Below are 27,669 nucleotides of genomic sequence, written 5' to 3' on the forward strand. Positions count from 1 at the left end.
AATCGAATGTCCCATTAGTTATTGGAGATCTCATAAACCATTGATCTTTCACTTGATAACTCCTCCTTAGGTCTAGGCATTTAGATGGTAGAAATCTCTAAGGTGGAGGTTAGGGTTCTCTCTTTGAACTTAAGGGAGAGAATGACAAAAGTCTAAAACCTTAACCCTTAAGGGGGTATTTATAGGATTATTACTAGGCTTAAGTGACTTGAACACATCTTGGGTTTATGTCATTTAATATAGTCCAAAAAAAGGTCTTAATTAATTAATTAATTAACTTAGCAATGTTTCAATTAATCAATTAGCTTAGTTTAGAGACACTGTTCATTAACTTTTGTGCAACATTGTATATTTACTAAAATGTACTTATGCACATAAGTGAATCAAGAACCAATCTAACTCTCATAAATTTTGCTATCAAGGTATATGAGTTTGAGTGGGGACCATTGAAACCTGTATAATAGTATTGGTTGCCTTTTAATCCAATTTTGAAGTTGATTCAACATCCTATTACAAAAAGTTAACTACACCCTAGTGCTCTATGTATATTATAATGAGACATTAAGTGATTAGATCCATGACCTGCTATATATTGTATACAGTCTCCTCATGAATTAATGTCCATAATCTAAAAATGTGAAAACTATCAATCTCTCAAAGTTATCTCTACCATTCTTCAATCATAGATCCTCATTTTGCATGATTAAATGACATACCCTAACTTAGGAAAAGTATATGTCAAATTTCATTAAAGAAATTACTATGATAATACAAATTTCATGATCACACGTTGTTAGGCTCATTCAAAAGGATACACTATCTCAAAGTTCATAAGATATTATAGTGTCTCTATTAAAAATATATGTTTTTATAGGCTTTCATCAATAGTGAATCAATTCATAGGAAATATCTGATCACTTTAGTATCTCACTTGTAGGTCAAAACCATTACAAACTTAGGACACAAGATCAATATTCTCTCAAGGTTGACAAACATTATAGTTTAGCACTTTGGTGAAGTCATAACTACATGATAATCTTATATCATGACTCATCATAGATCTTGTCTAAAGTGTAACCATATACACTAGTACACTCATTATGAGAACTCTATCTCGATAGTTAAGATTAGTCATCCCTCTAATTAAGAAGTAGTACACTACAACCTCAAATGGATTGCCTAAGTACACCAGATTGGTAGTGAACAAATTATTTACTTGTAAAAAACTTATGACTTGGATCTTCCATGCAACTCCTAAATGCTCAAATAATTTACAATGTAAGATATACTAGGTGAGAATGCTCATAAGTATAATGTATGGGATAAGAATGGATAAAAGTAATACTGAAATATCATTAAATAAATAATAAATTTTAAATCTGTTACATCATGTCATACTTTTAAGGACTTTATCCAAATAGTATTAATGGTCATTATATCATATATATATATATAATTTGTATGTATATATTATTAAATTTGTTACTCTATTCAAGTTCTTAGCTAGTTTATGAAAGAGCCATGAAATCCACATCTTGATGTTGCTCTTCGCATTTTGCGATACTTGAAAGGAACACCTAGCCAAGGCTTATTGTCCTAACCTAAAATGATTTGAAACTTATTAGATTTTATGACACAGATTGGGCTAGTTGTCCTTCCACAAGAAAATATGTCACAAGATATCTTGTTTTTCTTGGAAAGTCACTCATTTCTTAGAAAACCAAGAAGTAAACCAATATGTCTCGTTCCTTGACAGAAGTAGAGTATACAGTCATGGTTCCCATTACTTACGAGTTCGCTTGGTCAAGATTTACAAGTTACTGACTTGGGAGTTGTAAAGATGTATTGTGACAATCAGGCAGCCATGCACATAGACAAATCTAGTCTTTCATGAGTAAACAAAACTCATTGAGTTAAATTGTCATTTGGTCAAAGATAAAATTCAATTCGAAGCCGTGCAAGCCATCTTCATCCCTTCTAATCTTCAAGTTGCAAATATATTCACCAAACCTTTGGAGAAAACTCTATTTCATTTTTGTCATTGCAAATTGGGCATTCTGGATATCCATGCTCCAACTTGACGGGGAGTAAAATTGAGGTAAAGAGAATAACAAAATCATGTTTCCAAATGAGTAGAATCTAGAGTTGAATATTAGTTTCTCATTTAATGGTTGATTTAGAGGGATTTACCTTAATTTGCTCAAATTATTTCTATTCAAAATTTATGTTGATTATTAACTTACCCAAAAGAGTAATAATATCTTACATTTTTATTTTGGAGCCATTCTTTTACAAAGCTCTACAATAGTGAAAGATTCTCTCTTCTCCTCTCCGTGGATGTAGGCAATTGTTGACCATATTATATCTTTGTATTGTTTTCTTCTTTCTCTTCTATGCTTTTAATTTATTATTCTACTTTCTTATCTAAATTTCACACAAATAGTTAACAATCAAAGTTGAAGTGAGAGAGATATGGTCATTTAAAGGTAGTTGTGTAAAATGGATAGAAGCTAAGTTCAAAATTCCCAATCAATTTTGAACTCAACATGAAAATTTTGAACTCGTCAACTTTCTAGCATTTTCAGCCACTTATGAGTTTGTAATGGATTTTGAACTAACTCAAATTTTGAACTCAAGTCTAGACTTTTTGTTTTGGCTTTTAAATCACTTCAAAATGAGTTTCAAATAGATCCTAAACATTTAGAACTCCTAATTTTTCACCTTTTCTTAGGCATTAATGATGTAATATTGGAACAAGTGACTAGTTAGAAGGTGCCACATGTTTTTTTAGGGTTGGGCTATCATTTGGGAACTTGGAACATTTCAACTTGTTTTTATGTTTCCAAATATTTGAAAACAAATTTTATATATAGTGCTTTATTTTCAATTATTCTTCATATTTGTCTAATTATTTTCTAAAACAATCCTCAAGAAGCAAGTGTAAACAACTGAGAACAACTAAAATATGCTCTTAGAAAAGCCCTTTGTTTTATATTTTTAATTATATAAATTTTTTTTCTATTTTTTGATTATCAAACATGTTTTTTGGTTGTTGTTTTTTTTTTTTGTTCTCATAAACAAAAAAATTGTTTTTCAGAACATATAATAAATACATCCTTAGCTTTTCTTTCCTTTTCTTTTCCATTATTATTATTATTTTTATTTTCTTGGCAACCAAACATATGTTGTAAGAAAAAATCCTTCAACATGTTTAGCTAACTTGGTGTGCTTCAAATTTTCTAACATAAAGGTGAAGAATCTAATGGAAGAGTTGTAAGAACATGTTAAAATTTTGAATGAGTTTCTATATGTTTTTGAGTTCAAATTGATAGGAATAAATTATGGGACAATTGCACTTTCAAGTTAGTTAAGTCTGATAATTGGCACAACATCCTCCTATCACTCATGTTTGAGCTCAGGACTTAACGATGGAGTCGAGGTTGAGGTAAAGGATTTTACTTTTCGGTTGTTAAAAAAAAAAAAAAAAAACTCATACTCTCATCTCTCTCTCATTCTCTCTATCACTCTCTTCATTTACTTCACCCTTCTCTCACATATTTATTAGTGACAATGGAACCATTTAGAGTGTGACAATGGAATTATTAAGAGCACCAAGGAGAGTTAATATCAATTATTTTTAATTTGATGGGAAATAGAGTCTCTTTATTGCTTTAAAATTGTAACTCTCCACATAAAGCAATGATGATGTGGAAGTTCTTGGAGATGACACGTGTCATAAAAATACGGTGATCCCTCCCCTTACCCTCCTTTTCATTCTGAGAAGGACAAATTCAATACATTTAATTTCACCTTAGACAAACTTTCAACTCTAGCCACCAAACCAAGATCTTTAAACCAATATCAAAATGTTTGATGATGGGAAGACCAATTTCACCATCAAAATACATCCATATCCATTTTGGATCCCCCGATCCCTCCTCTCCACTTTGGTAGACGTATTAGCATCAAAATATAATGTTAAGGGTAACACCTTTGACAACACTCTAAGATATAATCTAGCCGCAAGTACTATAAAGGAAACATCTTCTTCTAATGGGAGTGAAATCAACTTGCTTTGGTGCACATGGTACCACCCTCACCAAAGGTAATAGTAGGAGAAACCCTATTAACATCTATGTCAAAAGTGGACATTCATTTTCCCCTTGGCATCCATTATAGGCAGACGTCCATGTGTCATGAGCATTTGGATGGCTCGGGAATTTGTTTGAAGTATGATGTAGGAGTTATATAGGGAGCACATACATTTGCTTATGCATTAAAGATTAAGGGTGAAATGTGTTGCGTGTCATGTTAATAAAGAATAGTCTTAAGTATGTACTACTATACACCAAAACATGTGACATTCGACATCTTTGTATTATGATAAAATTTGTATTTTTTTATATTTTTATATTAGATGTATATTAAGCTATGATTGATCCACATGGAGTTTACAAAATAGGATACGAACAAAACTTGAAAAAGAAAACACATTTTTTAAATTAATGTTTTAAAGTTTTCCATACAAGTTTTTTAAAAACTCTGAAAATATTCTACATGTTTTTTCAACTATTTTTCAAGTTGTAAAAAAAATCTAAAATCATTATCCCAAAATAAATAAAAACTCGATTTTTTTTTTTCAATTCTTAAAGCTATGTTTTTAATAATCAGCATAGAAAGACAACATCCTCATTAGTTTTACTTTTCCTTTCTATTTCTCATCAACCAAAAAAAAAAAACAAATGTATTAAAATATATACTTTAAATGATCTATTTATTTTAGATCCACATTACTGAAAGAGAAAGAACTTTATAGAAAGAAGGAAAAGGCAAAGCAACCCCTCCGGAATCAATCAGCAGAGGGTTAGAAATCCTCAATCAAATTCAGGAAATTGACAATTCTGGTGGCTAGAACCCCTCTCTTCACTTGTTATAGCTTCCTTGGCTGACACAAATACACAAATATTGAGAGAGAAAAGAACAGAGGAAAAAAGCAGGCATGGGTCAAGCCTTTCGCAAGCTCTTCGATACCTTCTTCGGCAACTCTGAGATGAGGGTACCCTTTTTTCTCTATCTTTTTCTTTACATACCCATTTGTATTATGTGTTTCTGTATATGGGTTTCTTTTTGTTTCGTTTCAATTCATTTCTTTTTATTTTTATTTTTTGGTGGGTGGGGGGCGCTTTTTCTTTGTATGGGTTTTGTTTGTAGAGATTGAATTTTGTTTTTTTGTTTTTTTTTTTATTGCAATTTGAGATTTTCTATTTGTGTGTATGTATGTTTTTTTTTTCTTTTTAATTTCTTTTGATTGTTTCCTTGCATAGGTTTTAATTTTTTTTCAGGTTATTTATTTATTTATTATTTTTATTTTATTTTTTGCACATTAGTTTTTCTGTTTTCTACTGAGATTGAAAATTGATTTTTTTGTGGGAATTTTTGGTTTGGTAATCTTAGCTGGTTTGGGGTTTCACATAATGGGTTTATTTGTTGTTATTTTTGTTTAATTATTCCTTTGAATGAGTTTTTTTTTCCTTCTTTTTGAGACTGAAAAATTTTGGTTCGTATGTATTATGTTTTCTTGTTTGTGGGGGTTTTTTTTTTGTAATTAATTATTTCTTTCCATGAGCTTCTTTCTTTCTTTCTTTTCTTTGTTTTTTTTTTTTCCTGCCAATTTTGGGTTTTAATAACCTTAGTTGGTTGGCTATTTGAATGAGACTTTGGGGTTTTTCAGATTGTGGGTTGCGCTGATGTTATTGTTCTGATAATGATTGTAAGTGATTTTGAGGGTAGTAGTGGGTTGCCTTCTGTTTGGTAGCTGAGGAAGTGAGGAAAGATGATGGAAAAAGAAATTTAAGGTGCTGCATTTTGCACTGTTTGGTTTTTAGGAAAATAGGAATTCGTTTTAATCTTGTGAAAACAAATTTTAATGGTGAAAAAAAAAAAATCAGTTTCAAATTTTCTGTTAATTTCTTTTCCCTTGCTTCCTTGGCAAATAAATGCTGCATGATAGGATTTTTTTTGCAAGTCTAATGGGTCCGGTACTCCTCAAACTCACTTTATCAGGAAACTCTAAACTTGATGATCCATTTTGTCAATTTTAATTTTTTGAATTACAGTAGTACTAGTACATTTGATATATAGCGTCTCTCTTGGTGGGATTGTATTGAATTAGAATCATATGTCATGAAAAACTAAAGGGAAGAAAAATTTGGTACAAAGGTCAGGCATAGATCATACCATATATTATGTCATCAAAGGCATGTTAGGTCCTGCAGCTTCATAGATAATAGATGCCAGAGTGTATAACCATGAAGGGACTAGGTCAGCACTTTACAGTTACGGGTGGGGCTGTCTGGTGTGGATGCTTTAGTGTAGTTGTTCTAGATAAAAGAATGGGGGAAAAAGAGAGGGAGTAAGTGGTGTCTGTGGCAATAAAAGAGAAAATAAGAAGGATTTTGGCTTCTGTTTGGTGCTTGGTGGCCTATAATACATGCATGCAAAGCAGACTGCAAATACATACTAATGGGGCTACCACACTCCAAAAGAATGGCTGCTACATAATAATGCATTGGCTACAGTTCAAAAAGGAAGAGTGGCTATTGTGGCATGGAAAGGGCCCTTGTTAAGAAGCCAAGAAGCAGTTAGCCACAACCAAGGCATCACTCTTATGTGATCATGTTTATCCATTATCCCCCTGCATTTTTTTTTGTTCAAAGCTTCGGTTAAAATAACCTTTATGATTGAGAGATTCGATTAGGAAAGGGAAGAAAGATCACCTTGTGGTTTGGAACTAGGTATGTAAGCCCAAGAGGGAAGGGGGGTTAGGCATTAGGAGGATATCCTTGAGGAATTAAGCCCTTCTTGGGAAATGGTTGTGAAGTTCCATAAGGAAAGTGATGTTTTATGGCATAAGGTCATCTTGGGCATTTACAGGTTAAATCTAAAGGATGAGATGCCAACTACATTGTTAGGTGGTCACATATTGCCCTTGAAAGGCTATTGCACAAATTTCCTTAAGGCTTTTTTCGTTTCACTTGTTATTCTATGCGTGATGGTACAAAAATTCGTTTTAGAGAAGATCTTTTGTTGGGTGATAAATCTCTTTATGAGCTTAAACAACTAACCTAAGTTATTTCTTAACTCTTTTCAAGACTCCAAAATCAATAGCTCTAAAGATTAAGAAATTGCAAAGAGATTTTCCTTGGTTAGGGAGGGGTGTGCGCAAAAAAAAAATCTTATCAATTGAGACCTAGTGTGTAGGCCTAAGGTACCTAGAGGACTGGGGTATGCGAAGATTTCTTTGATGAATCATGCTCTCCTAGGAAAGTGATTGTGGAGCTTTCCTAAGGAAAGTTTTGTTCTTTGGTATAAGGTTATTTTGAGTATTTATGGGACACATCCTAATGAATAGGAAGCAAACATTCTAGTCAGATGATCCTAAAAAATTTCAGGATTTATCCACACGTATTCATTTCACGATGGGTGATAGGGGGAGAATTCAATTGGGAAGACTTGTGGTTGGAGCATCAATTTTTGTGTTTACAATTTTCAAGTTTTTACCAAGTTGTCATAATTAAAAATTTCACCATATTAACTATACTTAAATAACTCCTCTTCTTTTTGTTTTGAGAATTTAATTTCTGTCCTAACCTTACTAACTTGGAGATTGAGGACCATGAAAGATTCATGTCTTCACTCACTTGTGTGCACTTGTCTCCACCCGTCTTAGATGCAGTAACTTGGTCTTTATCTTCTGTACACTTATTCTCAATTAAATAATTCTTTATGGCTTTATCTAATACATTGGATCTAGTTTCTTTCTGTCTACCTAAATTTTTATGGAAATCTAAAGTCCCATCTAAGATCAAGACCTTTGCTTGACTAGTGGAGCATAAGAAGACTAATACCAACAACATGCTACTATTGAGAAAGCCTTTTAAATCCCCTAGTCTAGATTAGTGCATCTTATATGTGGGGTGTGGAGATATGATTGACCATTTCCTTCTACATTGTGCACTTACTTTGAGGCTTTGGCACATGCTATTTAGACAGGCCAAGATGGTTTGGGTCTCACTTAGGAGCATATGCGATATGATGATCATTTTATATAAGGATTTGAGGAGCTCCATTAGAGGCAAGACCCTTTGGCATATTGCTTGTCTCACTTTGCTTTGGATTGCGTGATGAGAGGGAAATGCTAGAATCTTTGAGGATGAGCGGAGGATGGTAGATGTGTTGTGGGATCTACTTCACTTCTATTCTTCGTTTTAGGCCTCTTGTCTTGTTGCTTTCAAAGGCATTCCTCTCGATGTTATTCGACTTGGTTGACATTTGGTTTTGTAATTTAAAAGGGTTTGAACAACAATGAGAGGAGCTTTCTCTGGGTTTGAGGAGATGTAAATTTTGGTTTTCTTATATGGACTAAACCATGTTGTATAGGTCTCCTTGTATAGTGATGGAGTTTAGTCTTTTCTTTATAAAGGTTTTGTAATTGTGGGATTCTTCATAGGATTCTTCATCCCTCTCATGTATTTTTCATTCATAATTAATACATCTTTGGTTTTTTATTTAAAAAAAAAAAAAAGAGTAGTCAGGTTGAGAAACTCTGTTATTTCCTCATTGCCAGTTTCCTCCTTGTCTAGATCTTGGAACTATAGTTTTTGTCATAACCTCTTACTATAGGATATTGAGGAGTTTGCTTTAGCTCATGTGTACTTGTCACCGGTTTTTTCCTTACGTGAGAGTTTGGTCCTTGAAATCCTTAGGCTTGTTCTCAATTAACTCCTTTAATGCTATCTTTGCTTTTTCCAATTCGATTCCTTTTATTCTTGTAATTTAATTTGGAAATCCAAAGCCCCACCAAAAGTGAAGGCCTTTGCATGACTTCCAACAAATAAAAAGGCCGATACTAATGACTTGCTCCAATAGAGAAGACCATACAAAACGCTTAGTCTGGAACGTTATGTTATGTGCAAGGGAAGTGGGCAATCTGTAAATCGTGTTTTTTACATTGTCTCACACCATTGACATTATAGTGTATATTGTTTCAACTTGCAAGGATTGATTAGGTTCCACACATAAGGGTGAAGGAGATATTGATTATTTACTTTGGAGGTTTTTGGGACCTTCCTTTATAGTGCAGATTGTTTCAACTTGCAGAAATTGATTGGATTCCATCCTTATGTTGATTATATCCTCTGAGCTCTTGGGGAACTTCCTTGATGTAGAACTCTTTGGTTTATTGCTAGTCTCACTTTGATTTGGTTATTTGGTGGGAAAGGAATGCAAAAAACTTTTAAGACAGGTGAAAGTCTCTAGAAGCAATTTAGGACTTGCTTTACTTCTCTTGTTCCTTGTGGGCTTCTATCAATGAAGCTTTTGCAAGTATCCCTTTGAGCCTCATTTTTCTAGAATGAAACCTAAATTGTAGAACCATGAGGTTGACTAAGAAGACACCTTTTGAATGGCTGATACCTCAGAGGGGATTTTTTAAGCTAAATTTTGATGGATGTTCTTTGGGCAACCTGGGGTAGTTGGGGACTGGAGGGTTGCTTTGGGATCACTTTGGCATAGTGCTAAGAGTATTTTCTAAACCTTCAGGTCAAAGTTTAACCATTGAGGCAAAAATTCTAACCCTTTTGGAAAGGTTGTTACAAGCAAAACCTTTAGGGGTCTACTTTTCTAATAGAAGGTGATAATGCTATTGTCATATCATGGGCAACTAAGATCCTGGAAGTTTGATGGGTGGTTGCACCAAATATTTAATATTTCTTCCTCTTAGGCTCCTCCCTTAGGTAATCATGCAATAAATGCATTGGCAAAACGTGGAACTAGACATATGGTTTCTTTTGTATAAGATTTTATACCTTTGTGAATTATAGTTAGATTTAACTTTTTGAGCTAGCATACACCTATCTACCTTTTTTATCAGACTTCGTATAGAGGATTGTGTACTTTTGCAAAGGATTTCTCATCCTTCTTTGTACTTGATATTTCAATGCAATGAAATCATTGTTTCTGATAAAAAATCATTAGGAATCTAAGGGTGGATATTTCATTAGTTTTTGTTCGTGAAGTAGGGCAATAGAACACTAAAAAAGGAATCATGATAGGTTGGTGGAGTTGACATTTCTCCCCAACTTTGGTTGCAAAACTATAGTAGTCAATTTCAATTCACATGAGTGGTTTGGCCTAAAGCCTCATCATAGGCTTTATTGTAGTAGATCGTTCCTCAGTCCTTTGGTAACTCACATCCTTCTATGTTAAAACTAAGGCTATATAAGAAGAGAAAAGAAGATAAGTGCCAACATTGTAAGACTAGAGATAACAACAAGACCACCCTATACAAAGCCTCTAACCGAAACAATGCCCATAAGTTTCAAGGTTGAAGATGTTATGCAAAAGTTTTATGTTATGTTAATCTCACTCTTTAACTTTATTCTCTTACATTTTTTTCACCACTTCACTAGCCATATTTCTAGTTTTCCAAACCATCTCTCTCTCTCTCTCTCTCTCTCTCTCTCTCCCCCTATTTATCTATCTATCTATCTATATATATGGTAAAAGGAGTATCATAGATAGAGGATAAAATCCCATTTTGCTTTTATACTTTGATTTTCTTTTCATGTCCTAACATGCATTAAGCCTTATCAGTCATAACTTAACCCTCTATTTTTTGGAAACTCAAATACCAGAATTCTAGAACATGCAATCCCATTTTTCCAAATGCATTCAATCTCAAAGAGAAGTTTTGAAGGATGAACTACGTTTGTTTGCTTCAAATGAGTAGTTTGAATGTATATCAGCATGATAACTAAGGTGTCATTTGGATACACTTCTTGTTTTCTATTTTTAAAAATAAAAAATGATAGTAACTTTTGTATAAAATTTAAGAAATATTTGAGACTTATCTTAAGAAGATAACGACTTATAAAAACTACTTTAAAAAATTGAGATATTAAAAAAATTTTAATACCTCAAATTTTAAAAATTTTAAATAATTTTTCAGGACATAAAGTAAGTCTATATTTTTTTTATATAGGAGTTACTACAATTTGTTAGGAATTTGAGGCTAATCCAACCTATGGTAATCACCCTAGAGGGGGGGTAAATAAGGTGATGGTCTCTTTTCGCAAATTTAAACAAGTGAATGCAAGAGACAATTATATGCAAGTATATAATAATCAATATATAGACAATTGCATATAAATTAAAGAGTAGGGAAGAGAGAATGCAAACACAAGAGTTTATAGTGGTTCGGCGCAACCCGGCCTACATCCACTCTCCTCTAGCTTCAATCCCGAGCTTGAGGTTCCATTAATCCAAGGCTTCCAAACCAAGCCTTCAAGCAATACAATTGGATTATGGTTCCAAGCACCCTTTACACTTCTCAAGAGATATCCCACTCTTGAACAACCTATCAAGTGATACCTCACACTTGAGAAACTTCCTCTCAAAGATTTACAAATGAATGATCTCTCAAAAATCCTAGCACAAGAACTTTAAGCTCAAATGATACAAGAAAAATTAGGATTGAATGGTGCACTAAAGATATGCAAGTTTTGAAATAATGGTGCACTCAAGAATACTCTTCCAAGGCTCAAATATAATCAAGTAAGATTTAGGAAGGTTAAACTTTTGAAACAATGAAGATTGGAACCTTTTTATAGAAGAAAAATGTCAAACTAGCCGTTGGGGGTTCGACCGGTCGAGCTAGGGGTTCGATCGGTCGAGCTAGGGGTCGACCGATTGACTAGCTGTTAGCATTTAATGTTTGGCAGGTGACCGTTGGGTTTCAACCGGACCTCGACCAGACCTTAACCGGTTGAGGTTCAACCTTGACCGGGAAGAGAAGGCCACTGGGAGAGAGAGAAACTTTTTGGCCTCCCTCAACCGGACGAGCATAATCGGTCGACTGGTTGAACCGGTTGAGCCATTTTTTGGCTCAACACCCAACCTTTTTCAACTTAAAAACCTTCTAACACAAGTTTGAAAATCATTTAACACAAGGTTTTAGTTGAAAACATGAAATCATCCAATTCTTAAGATATTTAAAACAATATTACTCTTGGATGATTTTGGTGCATAAATAAAGAATGAAATGCATGAAAGTCCTAGTGCACCAACAACCTTTCAAAGAGATCTTATGAAGCTTTGGTCTTGAAAAACTCTTCTCTTTGAGGTGGTCTTCTTCTTCATGATTTCTCCTTTGCTTGATTTGTTTTTGTGATTGCCACTTTGGAAATCGTCTTGCCTAATCACACTTTGAAATATGATCATTAGTTCTAAACCTTGTTTTGTTATCATCAAAATCAAGATTAACCAAACCTCGGTTTCACACAATTGATACAAGATTTATTTTTTATTTTTTTAAAAAGGTACCATCTACATGATTAATTGCTGATAAAAATGAGAGAATTTTCTGAGAACCATCTGCATAATTTGGATGCTGTGTAGAATACGAGTGAAGAACATGATATGTCAAAATTAAGTTCTATGTAAAATTCATTGTTTACAGCTATCATTTTGTGATTGAGCAGTGAAAATGACTCTCTTCTAAAGAAGCAGTGGAAAACTTGATAAAATCATTTGGCATAAGCCCATAATGCAGATGTGAAACACCAATTTCTCATTTATTATGCACTTCAAAATGTATTCCAATAATGCATTGTGTAATCATGTCAATTTATCATGTTGGGAAAATCATAGTTGTAATAGCAACTAGCCATCTGTTATCCGGACATCCAATTAATATGTGCCTAATGCAATGTTTTTGGTTTCTTCTGTGATACCTGGATTCTAAATGGGTAAAAAGGTGTCAAGGAAAAAAAGGAAGAGAATGTGCCATTATCCTTTCATATTGAGAATACGTTTCTCTTAATTTTAGCAATTCATGGCATTCATTTTCAATGAAAAAAATATTTCCTATAAAAAGAATCAACAGTTTGTTCTCTTTGGTTACTTTTTAGTTCTCATGTTTTGCTACATGGGTATCATTTCTTATTAACATAAAAATATTAATGCATCTTTCTTTATGATATTCTTGAGTTTATGCCTGTATTCTTAATATTTATTCATGATTTCTCTATGTCCTTCGAGCTTATTTTCTTATTTAAATTATTAATTGAGTTGGATTAGGTTGTGATGCTTGGCCTGGATGCAGCTGGTAAAACAACCATACTGTACAAATTGCACATTGGAGAAGTTTTGTCCACTGTTCCCACAATTGGTACGTTAGGCTGTTGTTTTTTCCCTGTGATTTTTGTGTTTCAGCTAATAAATTTATGCTTTTCCTCCATCTAGTGGCCAATATAACTAGCCATATCTTCTGCTGGTTTTGAATGTTACTCTCTTGTCATGTCTCGTATTTGATATTGAAAGTGCATGTTATTTTACCTCTTTCTTTGTTTTCCTCTCCAAAAAAACCATGTTAATTTCAAGGAATTAAAATTTTGGACTATTGCCATAAAAACAATTACTTTTTCATGGTCACTGGTAACCAGGGACTGTTAGGAAAAGATAGAAGTTTATTACAGGAGGACAGAAGTTCAGTGCTGAACTTGATTCTAGTATTCATCCTTGGGATAGAAAACTGAAATATTTATGAATATAGATAAAAATAGAATCTCCCTTTGCATGTGCATTGCTTGGAAACAAACTCCCTACGTCACAAGTGCCTTTCAGTTTGCCAGAATCTGTACTTTTATCTCCAGCCTGTGACCAGTCAGCCCACTGCCTCTGCAGTCTAGTGACCCCTCCAATTATACCCATGTGACTGGGGTTACCTAAAGAGCATCTATTTAGATTGAGTTTTGAGCCTAGGGGGGAAAGAGAGAGAGAGTTCCCTGGTGATTTAATTGGGAAGATTTTTTTTGAACTTTGTAGTGACCAAGGCTTAAGAGGGACCATGAATCAAATTCTTTCCCATGCTTTCTGAAAGAAAATTTTTGAAGCCCTCATATGTATGAAAATACCCAGAGAGGGGGCAAATAGATAAGTCTTTGATTTAATTCTTAGTTTTTATAATGAACAACTTTTGTTACTGTATAGTTTTAGGTTGGTAATTTTGTTCCATTTCTTACAGACTTGAATGTACTTCTTTCCTTAGGTCTTGAAGAGTGCGATAACTTAGGTGAAGTACATCTTATACTATTTTCTCATAAATAATGAATTTGTCAGTGGCAGAGAGACTCATGGTTTTTTATTACCTGGTGGTTGCTGGATGGTTTTTCATTGTAAATCTGGTGTTACTTGGATTGTTAAATGTTATTTCTTGCACTGAGTTTTTGATATCTTGATTAGTCAATTGGAATATGTAATTGAAGTTGTTAATTATAAAAACTAGAGATTAAATTAAAGACTACCTATCCCCCCATCTAGGTAGTTCCATACATGTAGGGGCCTGAAAATTTTCTTTCAAGTGGTGTTAAAAGCAGGAAGATTTTCAAAAATCAAATTTTTTAGATTCCTGCAAGCCATAATCTATGCAACCACTAAGTGTAAGGATATCTATTAACTGTCCACCATTTCACTGGAAAGTTAAGATGGAGTTCTTCATGAAGATGCAAGGAGAACATGTTGGAAGCCAATGGAATTTAGGTGGTTACTCCTAATGAAAATTGATAGTCCATCAGGTGAATTGAAAACCAAACAAAAATGGAATAAGATTGATAATAAAGGAACCGAGGCAAATGCCAAAGCTCTATATTCTATATTTATTTATTTTAATTAGTAACTTTATATTGGATATTTACTGGAGTCAGTCCTAATGAATTTCTCAGGATTGTTACCTGCAAGTATGCAAAAGAAGCTTGGGATATTCTTGTTATGACCCTTCAACTGTGAAGTTCTCTAAGCTTCAAATGCTTACTACTAAATTCAAAAATATTAAAAAGAAAGAGGATGAGGCCTTCACTGAGTTCTACACCAAACTCAGTAACATAGTGAATTCTTGTTACAATTTGGGAGAAAGAATTCTAGAGTCCATGGTGATCAAGAAAATTATTCTGAGATCGCTCCCAAAGAGATTTAGACCTAAAGTAGCCGTAATTGTAGAAAGTCAGAATGTGGACTCAATGAGATTAGTGGAACTTGTAGGTTCACTCTAAAGTTCTAAACCTATGAAATAACTCTACCTTGACCTAGGAGAACTAAAAGGCCAACCCTAAAGGCCTCCTTAAAGGAAAATAAAGAGTTTGAAGATGAGAGTGAATCAGTTCTCACTCCTTCGGAAATACTCATGTTTGCTAAAAAATTTAAACCCTTCATGAAACTTCAATAGAAGGTAAATTCAAAGGATGACTAAAAAGGGAAAGAAAGTTGTCTCTAAGAAAAATAGAGACAAAGGTCCATCTAAAGTATCTCAAGTTGAGTGCTTTAACTATAGAGGGAGGGGGTCGTTTGCTGCTGATTGTCCCTACGCCTAAAAGGAAGAAGAAAGTCATGCGAGTGACTTAGAGTAACTCCGAGTCCAATGAGCAAGAAAACTCCTTAGGAAAATCTTCTGCATTGCATCTCCCATGAACAAGAGTAGGAGAATGTGATGGGGGTGTAAGAGATCTATGAGGTCTATGAGAACCACCCTTACCTTTAGCCATAGAGGAAAATGAAGAGACACTAGAGAAATAAGAACTACCTTGAAAAAATGATTCAACAAAAAAGTCCTGAACTCTGCTTTGAAAAGCCCTACAAACTTAGATCTTGAGATTAACCGTCCAAAATGTGATGGCAGTACCTTAAGGACAAATAGGGAGTGTTTGAAGGGAGGAAATGGGAAAATGAGGAGTCAAATGGGGCTTTTAAAGAGCCTTAAGCACGTCTCCCTAAAAACAATTGTTTAAATGCTCCTATTGCTGCACGTGCACCGAGGAAGGAAAAAAGTTGATTTTATCTGCCCAATAGCTCCAAAGACCTTTAAGAACATTCCTAAAACTAGTTCTTGTACTCACATAGAAGTTCAAATAGAAAGCTAGAAAATTCTAACTTGAACAGGATTAAATATTGTCATCCCATGAAAGTCCTAGTACTTACAAGCTTATAATTTGCATAAAATTAACTAGAGACTGTTAAATAGTGTTTGATAGGCTTGAAAAAATTATTCACAACCCAAGAGGAGAATCAAAATAATATTACTACAAGAGCTTACCGAAATATCAAGATTTAAAATAATAAAGCTTAAGTGACATAAATGAGACTTTTAAATTCTAAAGACATGGAACTATCACTCCTTGAGATTCTTATTTAATCTCTACTAGCTATTTCAACTAATTAATTCAAGGTCCTAGCACAAAACGTAGTCGATTTAACCTTTATTCAGTTGCATTTCCGTATAACATGACTAAACTTAGTTCATATAGATATTCATTAGTATTATGTGACTTTATGATTCCCCTAGATTTATTTTTATTTTATTTCTGTTATTCATGTAGTGGGGCAACATTTCATAGATTGATACTTTACTTTTATCTAAGTTGCACATTCCATTAATGGGTTTTCCACTTCTACAAGTGATGCATTCATTCTTGGATTAAAGATATTGATTTCTATTTTCTCCAGGTAGCCTTTTTCACTTTTGGAATATTTTAAGATTTTTCTTTTATGCACAGCAGATGGGTTAAACAAGTTGAACACATTAAGGACCCAAAAAATTAACCATGACAAGCATAAGAAATGCAACAAAGGCAAACCTAGAGAAGTCATCAACCATGACAAGGGCATATCTCTTGCCACCAATACTTTCAGTTCTCATAGGACCCATGAGATCCATGTGAAGTAAGCCTAGAGACCTATTAGTCTAGTTTTTGTTTAGTTTCTTGTGGGATCCTTTAATTTGTTTTCCTTTTTGACAATCCCTACAAATAAGGCCTTTTTAGGTTATTTAAACTTAGGAACACCTCTAACCAGGTCACCATTAACTACGCTTAACTCTGTATGATTCATGTGTCCTAACCTTCTGTGCCAAAGTTCAACAATGTTAAACTTAGCAATACCATAGATAAGCACTGGACTAAGACTCGAATGCATTGCATAGCAGTTATCTTACGCCCTATATTTTGTAAAGATACATTTTCTCATGTCATCAATGACTTCAATTTGATCCTAAGAAAGCTTAACACCAAACTTTTTGTCACAAATTTGGTTAATATGTTTTTTATAAAAAACAAAAGATATATTAATTATGATAGAAAGTACAAGAGAAGGATGAAAATTCCTCCCCACAAAATACAAAATACTAATCAAAATAAGACTATGCACCTGCACTATACAAGGAGAGCTATACACAAATCTCCTCAAGACCAGACTCAATTCCTCTTATTGTTAGTCACTCCCTTTGAATTACAAATTTGATTAATACTAATTAAGGCGACTTTCAATCCTTCTACATAAAGGACTTGATTAAGTCTAGGACAACCTGATAGACTAACATAACCTCTACCCCTAACATGGGCTATCCTCTATACCATCCCCAAAAACCACTAAACCACTATTGAACTCCTCAGAAGTAGTGAAAAATGACTTTCTCTAGTCATATGTCTAAAGCACCCATTATCAAAATACTAATTAGATGGTGCTCTAGCCCTAAAGATAGTGAAGGCTACACTACACCTAATACAAGACTCTTACCTTTCTAAGACTTAGTGTGTGATCTACACCCTTCCTAAGATTCAAAATATGACTTCCAAGGTGGTTGGACTCACTAACTAGTTATTAACACAAATCTAATTTTTTTTAAAGAGCCTACTATAGCACTTACTAGCTTCATGTTCTAATCTATTACAATTAGTGCATTTAGGGGTTTGCTTAGAGGATGATTTAGGCTTTAAAAAGACAGTCTTTCCACCCATAGGAGTTTTTGACTTAGGAAGCCTATGCCTCTTTTGTCACTAGTGGTTTTGCCTTTAGAGATTACCTCTATTAAAAGTTTAGAGTTCAAAGATTAGTTTTTCTTATTCACATTTTAGAATTCAGATTCAAGGAACTTAATTCTTCCAATCAAGTTTTGATGTTTGTCTCTTAGTCCCTTAATCTTTTAATCCAAACAAGTTTTTTGAGATTCACAGGAACTTAATTTTTCATTAAATTCATGTTTCTCATATTCTAGGGATTCTATGTGAAAATTCTTTTTATTCAATGTTCTCTTTAATTTTACATTCTCACATTTTATCTTAGAGCTTTCTTGATATAAGGCATTGTGTGCTTCCTATAAATCCTCAAATTCATGTTCTTCTTCCTCTTCATCTAATTCAACAATATTCTCAATTTTTTGGAAATAAAGAATTGAGGCTGAGAAGGCAATAAGAATATTGTCATTTTCACTGTCAATTGATCTTGTGGAGCTATTGTCATTAGACTTGGAGTCATTCCAAGTCACTTGCATGACTTTCTTGTTCCTTTTAGAAGTAGGACAATCAGTAGCAAAATGCCCTTTCTCTCCACAATTAAAGCACTTAACTTGAGATGCTTTGGATGGACGTTCGTCTCTATTTTTCTTAGAGACAATTTTCTTCCCTTTTTTTGAGTCATCCTTGGAATTTGCCTTCTCTCGTAGTTTCATGAAGGTTTTAAACTTTTTGGCAAACATGAATAGTTTAGGAGTGAGAAATTGTTTACTCTCATCTTTTGAGTCTTCAATTTCCTTTGAGGCCTTCAGGGATGCACTGTTAGGTCTCCTAGGTGAAGGTAGAGTCATCTTGTAGGTTTTGGAGTGAGCTTACAAGTTCCACTACTCACTAAGTCCACGTTTTTACCTTCTTCAATTGCAGTCACTTTTGGTCTAAATCTCCGTGGGAGAGATCTTAGGATTTTCCTGACCACCTTAGACCCAGGAATTCTTTTTCCCAAATTCAAGAAAGGATTCACTATCATTGAGTTTAGTGTAGAACTTAGTGAAGGTCTCATCCTCTTTCGTTTTAATATTTTCCAATTTAGTACTAAGCATTTAAAGTTGAGACAACTTCATAGTTGAAGTGCCTTCATGGGTCACAACAAGAATATCTTGAGCTTCTTTGCATTCTTGCAGGTCGCAACCTATGAAATTCATTAGGACTAACTCCCTTAAATATGCAATACAGGATTTTAGAATTTGCCTCACTCCATTATCAGTCCTATCCCATTCTTATTTGGATTTCAATTCACCTTAAGGACTACCAATTTTCATTAGAGGTAAGCACCCAAATTCCACTATATTTTGTATACATTCTGCTTGCATCTTCAGGAAGAACTTCATCCTAAATTTTTAGTGGGTATAATTATTCCCATAAAAAAATGGGGGATAGTTAATAGAAGTCTCTACTCTTTGTGGTTCCGTATATTTGCAAGAATAAAAAAGATTTGATTTTTGAAGATCTTCCTTCTCCAATACCACTTGAAAGAAATTTTTTCCCCTTATAAGCATGGAACTACCTAAAGGAGAGTGAATTGATAGTCTTTGATTTAATCCCTAGTTTATTATAATTATCAACTTCAATTGTAGATTTCAATTGATTAATCAAGAGATCAAAAATCCAGTGTAAGAAATAAAATCAACAATCCAAGTGACACCATATTTATGTGGAAAAACCACCTAGCAACCATTAAGTTATAAGAAAAACCACAGGTCTTTCGACACTTACAAATCCACTAATTATGAGAAAATCGTACGCAAATTGACCTGATCAAATGTACTTGTCCCAAGGGTCTTACATCGATAACACCTCTACTTATCTTCCATGCCCTCGACTCAACACACCTCTTGTGCTCCTTAGTGGATCTCTCGACACCCTTTTTGAAGATTTCACAATGTGAGTTCAGGCCTCTTCCAACCAAGGATGCTTTGAGAGGGATGAGTTGAGACCCTATAGATTGGTGAAACTTTAATTTTTCAAAGATTTGGTTTTTTCTATAAAAAATAAGTCCATATATTCTAAAAACCCTAGCAACAAATTAGGAGGGTTTTTAACATTTTTAAAATCCCAAAAACATATTTTTCTAATTAAAAACTATTTAGAAACCAAAATAAATTAATGGCTGCTTGAATGCCTAAGGGTGGGTGTTTGAATGTCCACTTCACTCCTCTCCCAATTCTGTTTTTTTCCGAGCCCCTTTTTAATTCTATATTCAATTCAAAACGTGTAATTGCAATTCTAAGCTTTTTACCAGTCCAATGATGCACACTTACCTTCCTTTCAAAAAAAAAATGATGCACACTTATCTAAACCTTGACAATTCTGAACATTTCCAAACTCAATTTTTTATGAAGTCTGAAGGTGTCACTCTTTAAGACCCAAGGAGATAAGTGCATTCAAGCTTGTAGGAAATGGAACAAAATTACCAACCTAAAACTATAGAGCAACATTTTCAATTATGAAAGTTTCTGATGTTTTGTTCCATCCCTCATTCGAACAATTGGTAGGAATGCAAAGCCACATCATGCCACTGTGCACTTGTCCATGAAAACTGTGTAGGAGATAAAACCATTATAGCAGAAATGGTCTCTGGAGCAACCTTCTGAAAATCCACTATACTGAAAAACCTCTGACTTACAGTTTGCGGAGTTAGGTGTTCTGCCTCTTGGGGTGTTTTAGTTCCCCCCTCATCTAGTTAAGAAGGTGCTCTATGAATGGCATGATAGCTTTGTGGGGAAAAAAATTAAGTTCAATTTGTAGTTTGACTCATTTTTGTTTGTTTTGGGCTAACTAGAAAAAGCACAGTAGAGGAATCTTTGAAGGAGAGAATGGTCAGGATTTGTAGTGGAAAAGCAGTTTCTTAAATCTCTGTTCTCATGGACCAAGTGTATATTGGGGGATGTTAATCTTTCTTTTTTTACTTTATTGGATTGCTTGTGATCGGCTTCTGCCAGTCAATCTCATTTGTATTTTTCTTCTTTTGGCCTTGGGATGCTTTTTATGCATCCTGTGTAACTTAGATTGCACCTCCTTTTGTTAGTGCTCTTTTCAGATATATTTATTTATAGTTGGCTATCACAAAAATCTCACTGTAAACTTGATGTGGTTGCTATGATAGACTTGTCAAAGAATTAGCTAGATGAACACTTGGCTGCTGAGATTTAATTTTGGCTTGTTCATCCTTAACAGAGTTACTAGTTAGGTCATTTGGTTGATGCCTAATCTGGATAAACAATTCAATCCATTATATATCCATCAAATAGATACAATATCACACATCCATCAATTTAGCCATGTAGGATCTCCTATGATATTAAGTTTGTAAGAAAGGATAGAAAGATAAAGAATCAAGGAAGAGAGATAGGCTGTGGGAAGGTGGAAGCATCTCAACTTACTGGAACAAGAGCAGCACCCTTTCTTAATCTCACCAAACCGGGGCGTGTGGTATCTCTCACCACACAATATCACAAACTGTGGAAGTTCACCTCAATTGGCATCACTTCATTATAACTAGAAAATTACACTCAATCTTGGGCTTGTGGAATCTCATAATGGCATGGTATCTCACCATGCAAAGCACTTGAGGATATAATCTTCTTCTATTCAATGTCTTGGAATGAAAAGTTACAAGGCTATATATAGCTTTACTAAGGAATTCACTTGAAAGGTTAATTTGACAAAGGATGTTACTGAGTGATGAAGTACTTAAAAACTATGCTTACTAGACATTATAGAAATATGAAATCAAAGTAGCAAAAAACATCTTCATGTCTCATTAAATAACTAGAATGCTGGTCAAGTAGAAGATTTTGACCATTGGACTCCTCACTTGGGCAATGATGCAGATGCATTTGCAAAACATGCAGCTAGAGGTTTCTTTTGTAGAAGGTTTTATACCTTGGTGAATTGAGTTAAATTTGACTTTTTGGACTAGTATGCACTCATCTATCTTTTTTATCCTTCTTTGTATGGAGGATTGGGTGTTTCTTGGGAGGATTGTTCATCCTTCACTGTACTTAATATTTCAATGCAATAAAATCATTGTTTCCTACCAAAAAGAAAAAAAAAATGCTGGTCAAGTAAAATTACCAAAACAGTCATCTTATATTGCATGTTGGTGGAACCAACATTCATTCCGTGAGTTCTTGGGAGTGTTATCTTCATCAATGGGTTGCTCAGTTGATATATTATATTTCATTTGTTTCATTAACTTCCAAATCTTTCATTATTTTGTGCATTGTTAACAGTTGATCATATTGTACATGTATTATACTATGGATGTTGATGTGTCGAATGGAGCTTCAGATTGATTTTAATTGATCATTTTCTGGTAATATATAGGTTTCAATGTGGAGAAAGTTCAGTATAAGAACGTGATGTTCACAGTGTGGGATGTAGGTGGACAAGAGAAACTCAGGCCACTCTGGAGGCATTACTTTAATAATACTGATGGACTGGTAATCATTACTTTTTATAGCCATATTTGTTCGGTAATTGTTATTAGGGTCAGTTTCATTTTATTTTAAGTTACCGTTCTCTTTGTATAATTCTAAATGTTTTTTACTGGTTCTGTGCTGGTTGCCATCTGGTATGTCTTAGTGGCCCATAATTTGTTAAATCACCATAGCATTTCACGAGTATCTAAGGGTTTTTTTTTTTCTTTTTAAATGTAGGCAAAGATAATTTTGCTAAAAGCACCGGAAAAGAAAAAGGCGCAACCAAAGTATAAAGGAAGTATATAAAGGGTGCCACATAACATAAAAAAGGATAAAGGGGAGGGAAAAAAACCCACCCTCCCCTAGCCCAGCCAATCATGGAGTCAACAACAAGATAGAAGCCACATCACTATGCCTCTTAGATCAAAGACAATGAGCACAAAGGAAAGAATTTTTCAGCACTTGATTTGCTCATTTTCAAACGATCCATGGTTTCGCTCCTTCCATATTGTCCTAGATAAGCATACTGTAGTTATACTCCAAGCTCTTTTGTACGTCTTCCCCACAAAATCCCCATGCCAGTCCAGTAATATCTCTCTTACAGAAGAGGCATCATCCATTCAACTCTAAATAAAGAGAATAAAGATGCCACAGGATCCGTGTTTTATCACAATTTAGAGAATGTTAAACCACCAATTCACAGGATATTGATTTTGGCACTTTTGCAAAGATAGCACCAATTCACTAAGGTTCATCCTGTGATCCTCCTCTTTTTAATCGATCCAGTGTCAAAATCTTCCCACACTCCGCTTCCCAAGTACTGGAAACTAAGAATATTAAACCACCTGCACCTAAAAGACCTATCCTCCTGGTTCCATCTAAAGAATAGAAAGCTTCGACTGTAAATTTTCCATCCTTGGATTCCCTCCATACAAGCTTGTCCTCACCATTCCTCAATTGTCTTTCTTGAATCCTTTTAAGAAAAGACACTACTTCAAACTCCCAATCCGGAGTTATCTTGAGAAACAAGGTTTCCAATGCCTTACCCCACCTAGATACCACCCACACATCCACAACCCAAGCTTCCTTAGAAGTAGCAATGGAAAACGAAAGAAGGGAAGGAGACATTCAAGGGTGAATCACATCACCAAACATACTTTCTTAGAAGTATCTTGTTCATTTTTTTCTTCTATTTGGTTTTTGTAACAATGAAGCCCTCAACCTATGTTGAAAATGGTCTATATATGCAGATCTATGTTGTTGATTCCTTGGATCGAGAGAGGATTGGAAAAGCAAAGGCAGAGTTTCAGGTTGGGTGTCCTAGATAATGCATTTATGTCAAACGTCTTAATTGGTTGATTAGTTTCTCAGTTAGTTTACTTATTTCTTCTTTCAGGCCATCATTCGAGATCCATTTATGCTGAACAGCGTCATCTTGATTTTTGCAAACAAACAGGACATGGTATGTTGCATTAGTGGATTCTTGATTGTTTTTTTTTAATCTTGCTCATGAAAGATATAAAAGCACATGAAGGAAAACACGGATTCTGGTCTAACACAGAAATGGAGTGTCTGACGTTACAGCCTGTAATGCTACTAAACCAGTGTGTCAGTATTTTTGTAGCAAAAAATTTATATAAATTAGGAGGATTCCTTTAAAACTAAAGAAGTATCATGACAGGTGGCCTAGAACTAAAAAAAACTACAATATCAGTGCCTCCAAACCACTTTACAAGAAAAAACCTCAGTGTGAAATGGAGCCTTGAAATGAATTAACAAACATGGCAAATTCATCAACCATTACAAGCAAATTGCTGGTAAACAAATTTTAAAATCAATTAAAAAGTAAAAAAGAAAATGTCTTAAGGAAGCTCTGCTATGGGAATCCTATTCTTGGATGATGTCTGAAGTGTTTCAGGGCAAAAGGATTTTCAAACAACAGATTAAGAAACTAATTCAGACAACTTGTGGTGAATTAGGAACTCCTTCCCCTGCTTTGTTGGATTTGGGTCTGATTGTATGTGCAATTCCTGTACCCATTCTTATTAGTAACATATCTGAGCAATTCACATATTTTGACAGAGTCATGTTGCGTAATTGGAGCAATTCCATTTTTAGAGCGTGGAAATAAATGTATAGAGTTTCCTTTAAAATAGTCAAACCAAGATGCATTGGCTCAAAACAATGGTATTAAAAAATCCATATGCAGGTCTGGAAGAATTTTGTTGAGTGTACCCATGTGATTTCTGGGCCATTACATATTTTACTCTTGCTGTAGCGAACACGAGTCCAATTTTGTGGTACTGAAACCACTGGGATTAGTTGATCTTCATTGTTTCTATGGGCTGACAAGCACTCTTAGTCGATAACATCAAGAAAGAAAATGAAATCTGAATCTTCAGCCTTTCTTTATTTGGCACCCAAGAAAGCAAAAACCTTCACGCATTGGTCCAAATACAAGCATACAATTAATTAGGTTAACTTAAGTGAGTTGTTAAACTTTTTGGTGACTCAAACAACATATTCTTTCTTTTTTCCCTCAGTTTATAACATACACTGTTGACTAGTTGTTTCATTTATTTTTTTCCCTATTGGGAGGTTACTGAAGATGGGTTATAGCTTTTGCATATAATTATATGACTATATTGTGACAACTACTATGAATATCCTTTGGGCAGTTGGTTTGCGCCGACTATTGCTAGATTTGACCACACAGCCATGACATTGTGATAATTGTTGATTTGCTTTGATTTGATTAGTATGTCCTTGATACAATTTGATAGTTAATCCTTTGTCTTTCTCCTGTTCAGAAAGGTGCAATGACGCCAATGGAAGTATGTGAAGGATTAGGTCTCTATGATCTCAAGAACCGAAAATGGCATATACAAGGAACTTGCGCTCTGAAGGGAGATGGCCTTTATGAGGGCTTGGACTGGTTAGCCGGAACTCTCAAGGAATTAAGAGCCGCTGGATACTCCTCAGTGGGCACTTCATCCTTCTAACCAACCAGGTCAAAACTCCTCCAACTTCAGTTGGGAAAGCAACCATTTTTTCAGTTTCTTCTGTTCTTAATGATTTTCCTCCTGCAGGACTTTCGAGGCTTTAAGTTGGCTGATGGATGAAGCTGCAGAATTGGGCACTTAGACATCAAAGTCATGAATATTAATTGATTATTTTCAGGTTCTGTTTAAAAGCTGATGAAGTCTACTTACTCCTGGCCAATACTTGGCACTTACCTCTGTGATTTTCTTCAATGTATATTTAGATACAGGCCTTGCCTCTCTGGGGTTTAACCAGACAACAACAGGGAGCTCTCTATGATTTTGGTTTCCCCTAGAATAATACTCTTTACATATATATCATATGAAGGTCCTCGAGTGGTTAGTTTGGACTCTCTCCCTCTCACACACTCATCTGGACCAGTCTCTTGCTGATATTTGCCCATTGAAACAGCTTTGCTTGGTATTGATGTTGCTGTTTGTGTAGCTTTTACCGATCCATCGGCTTTGCTCTATGTTGAGTAGGATGATCTTATCCCAGTAGTTTTCATTCACTTTATTCTGTTATGGCCAGTAGGTGAGCTGGGCAAGTTGCTTAATATCAGTGAGTCACCACCCAGACACCACCTAAGGTTGGTGTTTTGATTGTTACGGTTTTGGTCTTCTTCCATTTTTCAGGTTTATTAGCAGCAATCCTCTCCCTGAATTTGTGTTCAAAAGAACTTGTTATGCTGTCTGCTTTCTCAGAAGCCATCATGGATCATAACAAATTCCCTCAGAACAGACCCTACATCTTGCTGGATTTTACCATCTCTACTGAGTGGAATTTGGCCATTCATGGAGCTTCCATTTACCCCTACAAAGATCAGTTCCAGAATCATATGGGTTTTCTTGGGTTTGCTTTCATGAACCCAAAGAACTCAAATCAAGCGATTTGGTGATGAGACAGTAAAATAGTTCCCTTGATTTACATTCACAACTTTCATCAAAGTTTCCTTAATTTTCTCATTTGCTAATTCCATTTGCCCGCATGTTTGAAGATGGTCAGAGTACCCGGTACTTAGCTAAACAGGAAAGTGATCAGTTCCCCATACTATGTTTGGTTTCTAGAAATGGCAAAAGAAAATGTTTAAAGAAAATAATTTTCTCATATTTGATTTTATAATTAAAAATATAAAATAAATAAATAAAATTAAAATTAGTTATAAATTTATTTAATTTTTATATAGAAGAAAAATAAATCAAATGAGCTCGAGGAATCATATAAAAACTTTTCAATTTTTTGTCTTTTTTTTTTTTTGAAGCATTTTCCTTCAAATTTTACGAAGAATCGACTAGAAATAAATGGGAAATTTTTGTACATAGTCTCAATTTTGAAAACAATAAAAATAAAAATTTGGAACCTCTAATTTTAAGCACTCCTGTCCATAAACTCAAAACCTAAAATAATCTCATTCAGATGTCTAAAAAGATTAAGGTGATATTTGTTATTTTATTTAATTCTAAATAAAACTTTAATACTTAATAGTGTTAAATATTAGGTTGTTTGTTTTTGTAGTATTTTATTTCTATTAAGTATTAAAAAGTAAAGAAAAATCAATATGTTATTTTTTTTATTTATAAAAAGTTATATATTTTGAATTTTTCTAATTATTAAAAAGTTTATAATAAGTTATGAAAAAGTAGAAAAACAAACAACTTAAATTCTAAAAACAAATTGTTTTCAGCAAAAAGTAAAAAAAACAAACACCACCTAAGTCTCAAAAGTCCCCATGTCATGCACTTTTCAAACCTATATCTACTTTTCAAATCTATATCTACAGGTAAATATATAGCTCTTGTATTATTTTTATTTTTTGAAGTTATGTTTGGTTTTCGGAAAATATTAGAACAAAAATAATATGAAAAATAATTTTTTTATGTTTGATTGTTATATAAAAAATATAAAAAAATTAAATATAATCAAAATTATTTGAAAACTTATACATTATTCAAAATAATTTTGTACATAATAAAAATAATATAATTATAAATATTAACAGGATTTCCCATCCTCGGCTAGTCCAAGATGGAATAGAGCTTAAGTAAATTTTCAAGCAGCGACGAAGATGGGAAGCCCTCCTCGACCCTGCCCCATCCCGATTCCATCCCTAGTCCTAGGAAGATGGAAAACTTTTCACAGAAGTTGCATAAAAATGAAAAAGAAAAAGCAAAAGAAAACCTGGATAATGAAGGCCATGCTTTGCATGCAAAGCATGGGACCTCATAAAGTGCCCAGTTCCAAGGGGACAAAGGGCCTAAAACTCTGATTTCATGCTTTATTCAACCATAAGATACCTCATTTACAGACAA

General features: G+C 34.1%; 1 protein-coding gene across 1 annotated transcript; it reads left to right on the forward strand.

The window, feature by feature from the left end:
* Positions 1 to 4,234: 4,234 nt before the first annotated feature.
* Positions 4,235 to 25,712, forward strand: LOC100254624 (ADP-ribosylation factor-like). Its single transcript, XM_002274890.5, has 7 exons — positions 4,235 to 5,056; positions 13,138 to 13,228; positions 22,224 to 22,339; positions 23,569 to 23,628; positions 23,715 to 23,780; positions 25,129 to 25,328; positions 25,408 to 25,712. The coding sequence occupies exons 1-6, from the start codon at positions 5,000 to 5,002 to the stop codon at positions 25,318 to 25,320; spliced, it is 582 nt and encodes a 193-aa protein (XP_002274926.1). The 5' UTR covers positions 4,235 to 4,999; the 3' UTR covers positions 25,321 to 25,328; positions 25,408 to 25,712.
* Positions 25,713 to 27,669: the final 1,957 nt, after the last annotated feature.

Source organism: Vitis vinifera, chromosome 16 (assembly GCF_030704535.1).
Source record: "Vitis vinifera cultivar Pinot Noir 40024 chromosome 16, ASM3070453v1".
Taxonomy (NCBI): Eukaryota; Viridiplantae; Streptophyta; class Magnoliopsida; order Vitales; family Vitaceae; genus Vitis; species Vitis vinifera.